Source organism: Musca domestica, unplaced genomic scaffold (assembly GCF_030504385.1).
Source record: "Musca domestica strain aabys unplaced genomic scaffold, Musca_domestica.polishedcontigs.V.1.1 7, whole genome shotgun sequence".
NCBI lineage: Eukaryota > Metazoa > Arthropoda > Insecta > Diptera > Muscidae > Musca > Musca domestica.
The window spans coordinates 23,600,166-23,612,556 of NW_026712383.1; the positions used below are offsets into that span (position 1 = coordinate 23,600,166).

At 37.5% G+C, this 12,391-nt stretch overlaps 2 protein-coding genes across 2 annotated transcripts in view; one reads left to right on the plus strand and one right to left on the minus strand.

Annotated features, from left to right (window-relative positions):
• The first annotated feature begins 48 nt into the window (after positions 1 to 48).
• LOC101895509 (1-phosphatidylinositol 3-phosphate 5-kinase) overlaps positions 49 to 12,391 on the plus strand; it is a 42,125-nt gene continuing 29,782 nt past the window's right edge. Inside the window, exon 1 of the mRNA XM_059130272.1 lies at positions 49 to 139. The gene's annotated coding sequence lies outside the window, so the exon portion shown is untranslated. The remainder of the gene's footprint in view (positions 140 to 12,391) is intronic.
• Positions 683 to 9,136, minus strand: LOC131806288 (uncharacterized). Its single transcript, XM_059130273.1, has 7 exons — positions 8,227 to 9,136; positions 8,110 to 8,162; positions 2,672 to 2,776; positions 2,424 to 2,600; positions 1,294 to 1,361; positions 1,088 to 1,206; positions 683 to 1,017 (listed from the first exon to the last, which is right to left on the minus strand). The coding sequence occupies exons 4-7, from the start codon at positions 2,449 to 2,451 to the stop codon at positions 834 to 836; spliced, it is 399 nt and encodes a 132-aa protein (XP_058986256.1). The 5' UTR covers positions 2,452 to 2,600; positions 2,672 to 2,776; positions 8,110 to 8,162; positions 8,227 to 9,136; the 3' UTR covers positions 683 to 833.

The following is a 12,391-nucleotide window of genomic DNA, read 5'->3' on the forward strand; positions in this document are numbered from 1 at the left end:
TTCCGTTGCATACATTTACGTTACGTAGCCGGCTAATCACGAGTATTTGACATTTCCTGCTCAAGGTAAAGGTGAAAGAGCAAAATCAACCAACCAATACCAAGACTAGTTGCCAAATAGAGCTGATACGTTATAACATGTGGTGTGCGCCTTAAAAAGGGGTAACCATGAAAATAATTGATAGCCAGAAGAAGAAGAAGAATGTTGTCAACCATTATTAGGGAACAGCTGTTTATTCCAATGACTTAAATGTCAATAAGGGGGAATAATTTAAAAAGAAAATGGACAAATTAAACGAGGAAAATGGCAGCCAGAATTTCCTGGCAGAAATTGTAAGAAAATTCTTTCCTTTTTATCTCATCAGCGAAGAAGATTGGATGCGTGGCTCCCAGCTCCCAGCGAAGTAAAACACCCGGCATTTTTTTTTGGCGATAAATTCCATAAGTAAAAGGAATTACATTTATTAATTTGATGTGTTCAACAAAATAAATGAAAAGAATACAAAATCCAAACCTTTTTTTTTTGCTAAAAAGGCTTAAATCTTAAAACAAAATATAAATCTTAAAACAAAATATAAAATTTAAAAAGCTAAAATGTGAACATTTAAGAACTAAACCTGAAAGTATTCTTAATAGTTATACAAAAACTAAATAAACATCTTAAAGTTTGGCAAAATTTTAAACAAAATGAAAATGAATTAAAGTTTAAACAAAACAAAACTGAATTAAGTTTAAACAAAATGAAAATGAATTAAAATTAAAACAAAACGAAACTGAATTAAGCTTGAAACAAAACTTAATAAATACAAAGAAAATTAAGAAAAATCTTAAAAATTAAGTCCTGGCAGAATTTTTGGAGTAAAGAGCCACACCATCGCCCATCCAATCCATCGAGGGAGGCGCAGATTTTCCGTCACTGCTATACCAGCGTGACTTGGTATCTTCCCTATAGACGTCACTATAAACTCCGGACAGACAGACGGACGACGAGGCGACATAATTAGATTCCGCGGTTTTCCTGAAAAGAAAAGTACAATTTTTAAATAAAAAGGGGTAAACAAAAGAAGTTTAATTTAAGATTCACTCGCCTGGTGTTGCAGTGCAGGATCCCTCGTTGAATTGAGCTCATTTCGAGGTTAGGTATCCACTTTTTTTTCTCGTCGATTGTTTTTGTGGTGTCGACATACTGCCTTTTGTTTGTCCTGGCCTGGAATTGGAAAATAAATTATCATTTTTTTAATCTTGAACCGGGAATGTAGTTATAAAGCTAAACTTCATACTATTACGTACTTACTCTTTGGGAAGAACCTTGTCCATTAGCTGCCGTCAGTGGTCCTAACTCTTGATACCCGCCATCGAACCCTGAAAAGGAAAAAGAAAGAGAAGGAGCTTAGAGTTGGAATTAATTTTTTTTTATGGAGTTAATAATTACGTTTCCTGCTTTTTTTCATTGATTGATAGTATAAATCAATATGTAATGTACAATAGGTGTAATAAAATTGTATACTTCCAAATGAAGATGATGTCGTTGGCTTAAGGCCATTAAGAAGGTGGTAGGGATGGTTTAAACGGAGGTAAGTGAAGGGTCAAATTTGGGACGTCAGGGAGTGGTGACGTCATGGCGAGAGGTGTTCTCGGTGGGAGGGCTATCTCTTGGTCGGACAGCCGCCAAGAGAGCTGTTTCCGGAGGAAAGAATTGGGTTAAAGTGAGTTTAAGATTGAGTTTTTGGTAGACAAGTGTAGTTTTTTTTGTATTTTTAGGCATGTTTTAGGCTTCTAATAATATTCCCCTTTTAGATATTCGTGCAAGCCCGGTATGATATTTTTTTTGTGTTCAACCGAAAAGGTCTTCAAGTGGCAAGAACCACCCCTCACCCGACGAGCCATAGCCGCGCTAAACGCCAGCATACCGGCAACGCCACTTAAAGCCAAATATTGCGATTTTTCGTCATCCTCGGAAAACGGTTGTTACAAAATGGCGCCCAGAACGTGGGGCCTGAAACATGTCGTTAGTTTGTAATAGTTGTTAGTGATAGTGTATAAATGTGTTTTCCGTATATCTTCGATGAGACCCGTTTAGGTTACATTAAGAGTCCCTGGCGCGATGCTTCATCGAAGACGCGAGAAGACATCATTTATTTTTCAAAAACAAATATGAAACTTGTTCCTTTCTAGTGGCTTAGTCGTGCTAATTTGCATTTACGTCTAATCGCACTAGTATTACTAATTTTGTTTCATATTTATCTACAGTTAAAATTTCAAATAACAAATTCGTCTGGACGAACAGTTCTCATTTGTGGAGACCCGTTCAAGCAGCCTATAAAATGGCAGGTGACGCGCTGCTACACGAATGTGAATTGTTAGTCTCAATCGAATTTGTAGGTTTAGGTTAGTAGTATTTCCTTTTTTATACAATTCCAGTACCCGGAATTAGGTAGCGGACCGCAGACATACCGGAGTTTTCCTTTGGTCCTGCGACAATCTTGGTTTTTGACCAGGGGCCGTATTGTCATGGAATTTCTTAGGAAGGTCTGGGGAAAGCCGCCTATTCCATATTCCAGTTAAATTCCTCAGTTTTCTCCAGTAGAACTCACCGAAACCCTGTAGAAAATATTTTAAAACAGTTTAAAATTGGTATTCCTTTAGAAACAGTATATTTGACCTTCACTTACCTTTAAGTTTACCTTTTATCCCACCACCTATCTTTAGCATTTATTTATTTTTTTCAGTCAATTTCGGCTTGAAGGGTTGATACGCCGTGTCAATTTTCAAAGGGCCTGTGAATGTAAAAATGTGTGTTAAAAATTAAATCGAATTAAATTTTATGGAATAGGAAATTAAGTTTATTAAATTTGAAACTGGTACTTAAAGTTCTATAAATATATTTTTTTTTCAACCTCAAAGTATTGCCTGAATTCCATAGAAATACCTTGATTTTTTTTTTTCATTTGAGTGAAGTTTTTGGCAAAAGCTTAATTTTTCTTTTAGTTTGGAAGAATTTTGTTTTATAAGAGGTTAGGAAACAACAGAGTGGAATATGCCCAGCACTAGGTCTACAAATAGGGACTCAACTGGCAGGCCAATTTTAGGTCAGAATAGTGTAGTCGCCAGTGCGGTTGTCACGACCGCTCCTACTGTTTCTGTTACCACTTATACTCGAAGTGTTCCCATAACGACGCATACGGTGTCGACTACAACGCCTGGACCGATGCCTACCAGTTCTTCCACAGCACCTCCAATACCGTCGGTTTTGCAAGACGCCGCAAATTCTTTCAACACGTCGTTCTGGTCGCATGGAAGTGTCCATTCCCCGAATTACAGCGTGTTGACTGGATTGCAACAGCCATCTTTGGCACCCGGTGTGCCTACGGGTCAGCCAGCAGTCAGTACCGGAGTGCTAGAAATTATTAACACTGCAGTCGGATTAGCGCGGCGCGAAATGCGCGAGGAAGTACGGAGTCTACTGGGAGTTCCTAATGCCATACCGTCATATCGGCCACCTCCAGCAGGTTATACAGCACCAAATTATGCCCAAGGGCAGATACCCAGCCAAGCATCCATTCCCAGTGCCTTAGCAGCTGGCCAAGTAACACAACCACCACCACAACCTAATTTGTCGGTGCCACCACCAGTACAAGGACCACAGTGTGGACCCCATGCATTTGCCGCATATAGACCACCACTTTTTAGCAACATGGAGTTTCCGCCCGAAGGAGGCAATCCATATGGTTTTCGTCCTCCAGCCAGTTTTTACTCTGAGTCCAGCGGACGGTTAAATTTGGACAAGTGGGGTATCCGTTTCGATGGCACCGAGAAGACAGTGAATGTCCAAGAATTTATATTTCGTGTTGGACAGTTGAAGAGGGATTTCAATTGCCCGGAAGACGAATTCTTGACGAAGTTCCACCAGCTTCTAGACAAGCCAGCCTTGGATTGGTATTGGAACCAAAGGAAATTTGTCAATTTTCGTTCGTGGAGCGAGCTTGAGACTGCGCTTTTGAACCAGTACCAGCAGTATGAGAATGAGTTCCAAATACAAATGAAAATTCTGAACAGACGGCAACTACCTCATGAGACGTTCGACGATTTTTATAATTCCGTGCTGAAGCTTCGGACCCAGCAGAAAACGCCTTATCAAGAGCACGACATGGTAGAGATAATGCGGGGTAACTTGAAGCCATCTTTAGCCCAAATGATTTTCTCAGCCCAGATAAGAAGTCTAGGAGAGTTTTATCGCCAAGTTAAGAGGGCAGAAAACTTGATATGGAGCCAGAGGCAACATCAGCAGCGAGTTAACGTTCCTCAAAGGCTACATGAGCTTGATTGGCAGCAAGAAGAAGTCATACCAGAAGAGATGGAAGTAGATGCGATTAGTACACCGGCGAAATATAAGTGTTGGAATTGCGGAGTGTGGGGACACAGCTGGATAGATTGTAGGGAGAAGCGCAAGTTGTTTTGCTACAAATGTGGACAGGAGAATGTAACAGTTTTAGATTGTCCTAAATGTCAGGGAAACAAGTATCGGGGCCCACCTCCAACGGGGCAGGTGAGGTCAACCCCGGTATAGCCCCAGAGAAATCAAATAGTTATAGCCTTAGTGATAAGATAGTGGTATTGAAGAACACGAATTTAGAGAAATTGAAATCAGAAGCATTAAAGAATTTGAGGGAGATTAAACCACTCCATGTTAGAATTAAGGAATATAATGAGGCTAAAGAACGAATTTTTGGAGAGGTTTCTAATAAAGTGAGGAAAGCTAGAGAACGCTTTAAGAGAAGAAAAAGAGTTAGGAAAGAAATTGCATCGGCTACATTGTATGAGGGAGATGATACTCGCCTATATACAAAGCTTACGATCAACGGACAGGAGTTGGAAGGCTTGTTGGATAGTGGTGCTACGGTGTCTTGTTTGGGGAAGAACTGCCTTAGTTTTGTAGGAAAAGCAGGATTGGATGTAATCCATTTTCATTCTTTTATAAAGACAGCTGATGGTAGTCCACATCGAATCGTTGGAAAAGTGGCTACAATGGTCAATTTCAATAAGCAGCAGAAACCTATCATTTTCTATCTAGTGCCTTCTCTGAGTCGTGAACTTTTTCTAGGAGTCGATTTTATGCGTAGTTTTCACCTCTTTGCTCAGATTGACGGGTTGTCCCTCCATCAGGTGAGCCTCTGTGACGAAGCCGATGAGATCAGTGATGTGAAAACCCATATATTGTCCGATGAGCAACGTTCGCGTTTGCAAATTGTGAAGGATAAATTTCCATGCTTTGCCAAGTATGGTTTGGGAAAAACGAATGCTGAGGTCCACTCAATCGATACTGGCGATGCAACTCCGGTGAAGGATCGACATTATCCGGTGTCCCCGGCTGTGCAAAAGCTCATGTACGCGGAATTGGATAGGATGCTTGGCCTGGGGGTAATTGAGGAGAGCGAAAGTCCATGGAGCCACCCCGTTACGTTAGTCCGAAGGGGTGAGAAAAATCGGTTATGTTTGGATGCTCGTAAACTTAATGCGCTTACGGTCAAGGATGCCTATCCATTGCCGCATATAGAGGGTTTGCTCAGTCGGTTGGGAGACACATATTTTATCTCCAGTGTCGACCTCAAGGATGCGTTTTGGCAAATACCCCTGGACCCGTCTAGTAGAGAGAAAACTGCATTCACAGTGCCCGGAAGACCACTTTATCATTTTACGGTCATGCCTTTTGGTCTGTGTAATGCGGCCCAAAGGTTATGCCGTTTAATGGACAAAGTGATCCCCAGCGCAATCCGTGATAGAGTTTTTGTCTACCTGGATGATCTGTTGGTAGTTTCGCCCGACTTTGATACCCACCTACGGTTGTTAGAGCAAGTAGCCGATTGTTTGGCGAAAGCGGGGCTCACCATCAATGTATCCAAGTCGAAGTTCTGTTTCAAAGAGCTTAAATATTTGGGATACCTTGTTGGCGGTGGCAAACTGAAAACTGATCCGGCGAAGGTGGAAACTATAGTAAAATTTGCATATCCGAAAACCATAAAACAGGTGAGAAGTTTTATGGGTACCGCAGGGTGGTATAGGAGGTTTATAGCCGACTTTGCCACCATTGCGGCTCCCATCTTCGAGACCCTCAAAAAAGGAAAAAGATTCAGTTTCACGGAAGAGGCCAGGGTAGCATTTGATAAGTTGAAGCAGGCTCTTATAAGCAGTCCCGTGCTTACACACCCGGACTTTACCAAAAGATTCTACGTGCAGTGCGATGCTTCAGACTTAGGAATAGGAGCTGTATTGTTTCAAAGAGATGACGAGGGTGAACATCCGATAGCGTATTTCTCGCAAAAGTTAACTTCTGCTCAGAGGAATTATTCTGTTACTGAGAGGGAATGTTTGGCAGTGGTGATGGCCATTAAAAAGTTTAGGCCATATATAGAGTTAATGCCCTTTACAGTAATAACTGACCACAGTAGTCTAAAATGGCTCATGTCACATAGGGATCTTTGCGGAAGGTTAGCCAGATGGAGTTTGCACTTGCAGGGATATTCTTTTGAGATAGAACACCGTAAAGGCACACAAAATGTAGTACCCGATACGCTATCTAGATATGATATGGAGGAGATTTCTCTGGACGTTAAGTCGTTAATCGACCTTGATTCACCAGCTTTTAAATCAGATGAATACTTAACCTTGATAGATACGATTGAAAGCAATTCTTCACAACTTCCTCATTTAAAAGTGGTTGAGGGTTTTGTATATAAGCGAACTCAGTTCTATGATGGTATTCCCCTCAACGAAGATTTCGCTTGGAAGTTATGGGTACCCAGTGAAATGACCCAGCAAATTATAGAAAACGCACACTGCCCACCCCAAACATCTCATGGAGGTTTCCACAAAACACTTCGTAGGATTAAAGAGTATTTTTTTTGGCCAAACTTGAATACGCAAGTTAGGAATTTTGTTCAGGATTGTGTAATTTGCAAAGAAACAAAGCCAGCTAATGTTACTCTTCGGCCACCTATGGGAGCAGAAACAATTACCGAAAGACCTTTCCAACGAATTTTTATAGACTTCTTAGGTCCTTATCCTAGAACCAAAACAGGAAATAGTTTTATTTTTATTGTGGTAGACCACCTTTCAAAATTCGTCCTATTAAAGGCCATGGCCAAAGCAAATTCCAAAAACGTAGTGAAATTTTTAATCAGTGAGGTATTTCATAAATTTGGAACCCCTGAAGTAATTGTCTCCGATAACGGGAAACAATTTATCAGCAAAGAATTTGTAGACATGGTTAAGCTTTTTGGAATAAATCATACAAAGACCGCTTTTCACTCTCCTCAAGCGAATGCCTCGGAGAGAGTAAATCAATCAATTTTATCAGCAATTCGAGCGTATTTGGGAGAAGATCACCGAGAATGGGATCGAAATTTGTCAGAGATAGAATGTTCTCTGCGATCTTCTGTACATAGTTCCATCGGAACTACCCCTTATTTTGCGCTCTTTGGAGTTAACATGATTAACCATGCCAGCCTTTACAAACTAGCCCGGAAGCTTAAACTTCTTAATGACCCCGAGACAACACTCATTCCAAACTCGGTAAAACAGGATCTTATCAGAGAAAAGATAAGAAATAGTCTGCACCAGGCATACTTGAGACATGAGAAGTCGTATAATCTTAGAAGTCGTCAGGTCAAGTTCATCCCAGGGCAAGAAGTTTTCCGAAGAAGTTTTAGGCAAAGTGTTTTTAAAAATAATTATAATGCTAAACTTGACAAGAAATTTTTCAAGTGTCGCATTGTTAAGCCAGTTGGGAAATGCCTTTATGAAGTCGAAGATCTTAAAGGGCATCCCCTCGGCGTTTTTCACGCTAAGGATTTGAAGCAATAAATGCTTAATAATTGATTAATCTAATTTTTCTTTTGGTTATTTTTTTTTTTTGCATATATATAGCGACCGAAGTCTTAAGCATATATATATGAGGATAGTGTTTTTTTTAATTAATTGAAGTTTAGTTTTTTAAATTAAAGCGGAGATCTCAGGATGGAATACTAATCCGCAAAGTCTACACGAAAAGTATATAAAATTGAATTCTAAATCTAGCTTAACTAAAATTGCATCATTTTTCTCCAATACTCACCTGAATTTTCCAAGAGTTCCGGGAAATCCGTTCGAATTTAGTTGAAGTAATACCTGCATTGAAAAAAAAAACAAATTTCATTAGTATTATTTAAGATATAATGTTAAAAGGACTAACCTGAATTACGACTTACGAAATGTCCTTTATTATTCCTAAGTTGATACAAGCTGTAGGGCAGCTTTCTCTTCATAAGTGATGTGTAGTTGAGTGTATGGGTAAGGGTTGAACCCAATTTCTCCAATTTTTGCCATAAAAGTAAAGGAAAAAGAAGGAATTAGTGAAATGTCATGAGGTAATATGGTTGGAAAAATAAATGTAATGAAATGAACATCTCAAAAGAAAGAAAAGAAATTAGAAATGAAATGCCATACTTACAAAGGGGTTTGGCTGGAATTTTTTTATAAATTTTATGTTTATAAGAACTAGAGTTCTCATAATTTTTCTCATTTTCCAGAGCAAAATTACAAAAACTACGAAAGAGAATTAAAACTACATCTTACGTTTATCTTAGCGCCGACCGTAGTCCCACTTAGGTCTCGCTTAGAATTTTGGATGATGGTGTAGTTCGGAACCCTGTTTTTTTATTCGAACAGGCGTCCAATCTCCTAGACTCTAACAGCAGAAGTCAGAATTTCGAAGTCAGAGTACGAATCAAAGCACTCCGGGTTTGCCGACTCTAGCTGATGTCTGCGCTTTCGGAGCAGTCACGTAGTGACTGTCCTTGACCATTAGTGCAATTCCCCTTTCGCGATAGGTACCGCAGTAGCCGTTTGCTCTATGGCACGGGCCAGGGAACTGTTGTACACGAGGTCGCAGATCAGTCCGTCACTCGCCTTACGACGCTAGAGTCTGGAAGCCGGTAGACAAAAAGAAACAAATACACCTCAGTGCATTCGTAAGCCATCGTATCCGACATTCTGGCAAAAGCTGAAGGTCCAGGCGATGGTACACCTGCTGGAAGAAAAGTAGAACAGGATTGCTCGAACCTACCCTCCATTGTATTTCCTGTTTTTGCAGGTCAGACCAATTCCACCGCCTAAAGGTAATGAATGCCTGGAAAGATAAAAAATAACTTATTAATATCTTTTGTTTATACAATTTTCAGCATTTCCATATCTACTTACCTTTTGTGAATTAGATATCCAATTCGGGCAACTTTTTGGGTTGTCTTGTGAGATTATGGAAAACTTTTCTTGGTTTCCATAGGAGGCCACTCTCCTAGACACCAACAGCAGAGGTCAGAAAGAATACGCTGGATTACGATAGAAGCATCCCAAATTTACGGACTCTAACAATATGTTAACGATTCCTGAGCAGTCAATTTATGACTGTCTTTGACCATTTGTGCACTCTTCCTTTGTATACCCATACGCATCCATGGCACAAGGCAGAAGAGTGTTGTACACAAGGTCGCAGAGCTGTCAGTCATCGAATTATGAAGATAGAGTCTGAAATCGGGAAGACAAAACCAAACACACCTAGGTATATTTGGAGTAATGTCGTATCCAACTTTCTGACCAAAGCTGGGGGTCCTAGTTGGTGGTACCCCTACGGAAAAAGAAGACACCATGCTCAACTCACCTTTCTTTCAGGCTAAACTCGTGCAAAAAAAATCTGTAAAGAGAAGAAAAAGAAAATAAGTATTAGTTCTGTGTCCTAACGGTGGACTATGATTTAAATTAAAACGAAGAGAGAATTTATTTATTTTTGTAATTTTTTTTATTTCTTTCAATTTAATTCCGTTAAAATTTTAGAATATTTCACTTTATTCGTCACATCAAATTCACCGAAGCCCAATTTTATATAATATTTTCGGTAACTTATTCGTTGATTCACAATAATTTTTTTAATATCATTGCTTATTATTTTATTTCATTTTTACGACACTTCAATTTTTTTTTCTCTTCTTTAAAATCTTGCAAAAATTTTTATTGCACTGAATTTTTTTTTTTCACATTTTGTTATTAAAAATAGACGCAATAGTTGCTTTTTTCACGTCCGTCCGATTTATATAAGTTTTTCTATTTTTTTTTTTTGCTGTAAAAATTTTCTTTTTTTATTAAAATTTAATTTTTTATATCAAAATTCAGGATATTTCACATAATTTTTCACTTCAGTTTTACCTAAGCCAAATTCTTAAAAGAAAATTTATTTTCATTAAATTCACACTATTGTCAATTTCATTTTCATTCACTTTTCTTTTTCATTCATTGTTTAGACATTGATTCGCACAATTCTTAACTAGTAAAAAATACTTTTTAATTTTTTTTGTTCATTTCAATTCAATTTTTCGCACTTTTTGTCTTTAAAGAAAAAAAAAATAAACACAATATTTGTACACATAATTTAGGTCTGTCTTAATTTTTCACTAGTAATTATTAATTTCCGACAATGATCATTAATTATTCCTTTTGCACCTCACTTTTCACTTTATTCGTTTTTGCATTTTGTTTTGTTTTCACTATTTCAATTTTCTTTTCTTTTGGCAACATTATCATTTTAATTTCATTCGCACTTATCACTCATTCCTTAATTCTATATTTTCTTTATCTGTTCCATTTTTATTCACTATTCACTCACTTCGAATTTATTTCGAACTTATTGTTTCCGCCAAAGTCACATTTTTTCTTAATGAGTGCAATTTTTCATTGTAAATGCAACTTTTACTTACACTCACACACACACACACATTGAAGGGAAATCATTAATTTTTTTTTTGGGCTAGGAAATTAAATTAATTTCAGGAAATTAATTTTAATTGTTTCATTTAAACCACTTTATTATTATATTTCCTTGTATTCTTTTAATTTTCTTTATTATTTTCTAAGATTTATACGGATTAATTTTTCATGCAACTATTTGCCATTTACTATTATCACATACACCCGCACTGTATGTCACTGATAATTTTCATTCATTTCTTTTGCACTTAAATCACTTTAATTACACACATTATTATAACTTACCCGGCACTGGCACTTGTTTTATTAAATTATTAAATATTTCACTATAATTTTTTTTCACTTTACTTACCCAAAATTTAACAATTTCTGCAGCTCCAGAATTGTCCGTCCGTCCGCGTGCTAATCCGCCAAAAATTTACAATACAATCGTACTCCGATTGTTTTCATTCATAAACATCACTACTATCGATAGTTACGTTACGTCAGACTAAACGATAACGCGTAGCGTATGACGTAAACTTTATACCAGGTTCGTATAGACGAAAATGGAGCGTTTACACTGTAATAAATAAATCAGTTCGGAATTAAATTTTATTTTGGAAAATCAGAAAATGAGTGTTAGGGATGCCAAACCACGATCGTTAGGGATGCCAAACATCGATTTTTTTTTCAATTGCCGTATCATACACAATGATTTTTTTTTATTTTTATATCGAATGTCGCACCTTTTTCCCCCTATCCTTCGATAAGGATATCAGCAGGATAGTTGGCTTTGTGGTGTGCGCCTTAAAAAGGGGTAACCATGAAAATAATTGATAGCCAGAAGAAGAAGAAGAATGTTGTCAACCATTATTAGGGAACAGCTGTTTATTCCAATGACTTAAATGTCAATAAGGGGGAATAATTTAAAAAGAAAATGGACAAATTAAACGAGGAAAATGGCAGCCAGAATTTCCTGGCAGAAATTGTAAGAAAATTCTTTCCTTTTTATCTCATCAGCGAAGAAGATTGGATGCGTGGCTCCCAGCTCCCAGCGAAGTAAAACACCCGGCATTTTTTTTTGGCGATAAATTCCATAAGTAAAAGGAATTACATTTATTAATTTGATGTGTTCAACAAAATAAATGAAAAGAATACAAAATCCAAACCTTTTTTTTTTGCTAAAAAGGCTTAAATCTTAAAACAAAATATAAATCTTAAAACAAAATATAAAATTTAAAAAGCTAAAATGTGAACATTTAAGAACTAAACCTGAAAGTATTCTTAATAGTTATACAAAAACTAAATAAACATCTTAAAGTTTGGCAAAATTTTAAACAAAATGAAAATGAATTAAAGTTTAAACAAAACAAAACTGAATTAAGTTTAAACAAAATGAAAATGAATTAAAATTAAAACAAAACGAAACTGAATTAAGCTTGAAACAAAACTTAATAAATACAAAGAAAATTAAGAAAAATCTTAAAAATTAAGTCCTGGCAGAATTTTTGGAGTAAAGAGCCACACCATCGCCCATCCAATCCATCGAGGGAGGCGCAGATTTTCCGTCACTGCTATACCAGCGTGACTTGGTATCTTCCCTATAGACGTCACTATAA

Bases quoted from the DNA above. Each gene is read 5' to 3' on its own strand.
- LOC131806288 (XM_059130273.1), bottom strand. From the start codon at position 2,451: ATGTCTGCGGTCCGCTACCTAATTCCGG. The intron at 1,362-2,423 runs GTACTGGAATTG...TTTCCTTTTCAG, and splicing joins GGTCCGCTACCTAATTCCGG to GGTTCGATGGCGGGTATCAA. The intron at 1,018-1,087 runs GCGAGTGAATCT...TTTTCTTTTCAG, and splicing joins ATCCTGCACTGCAACACCAG to GAAAACCGCGGAATCTAATT.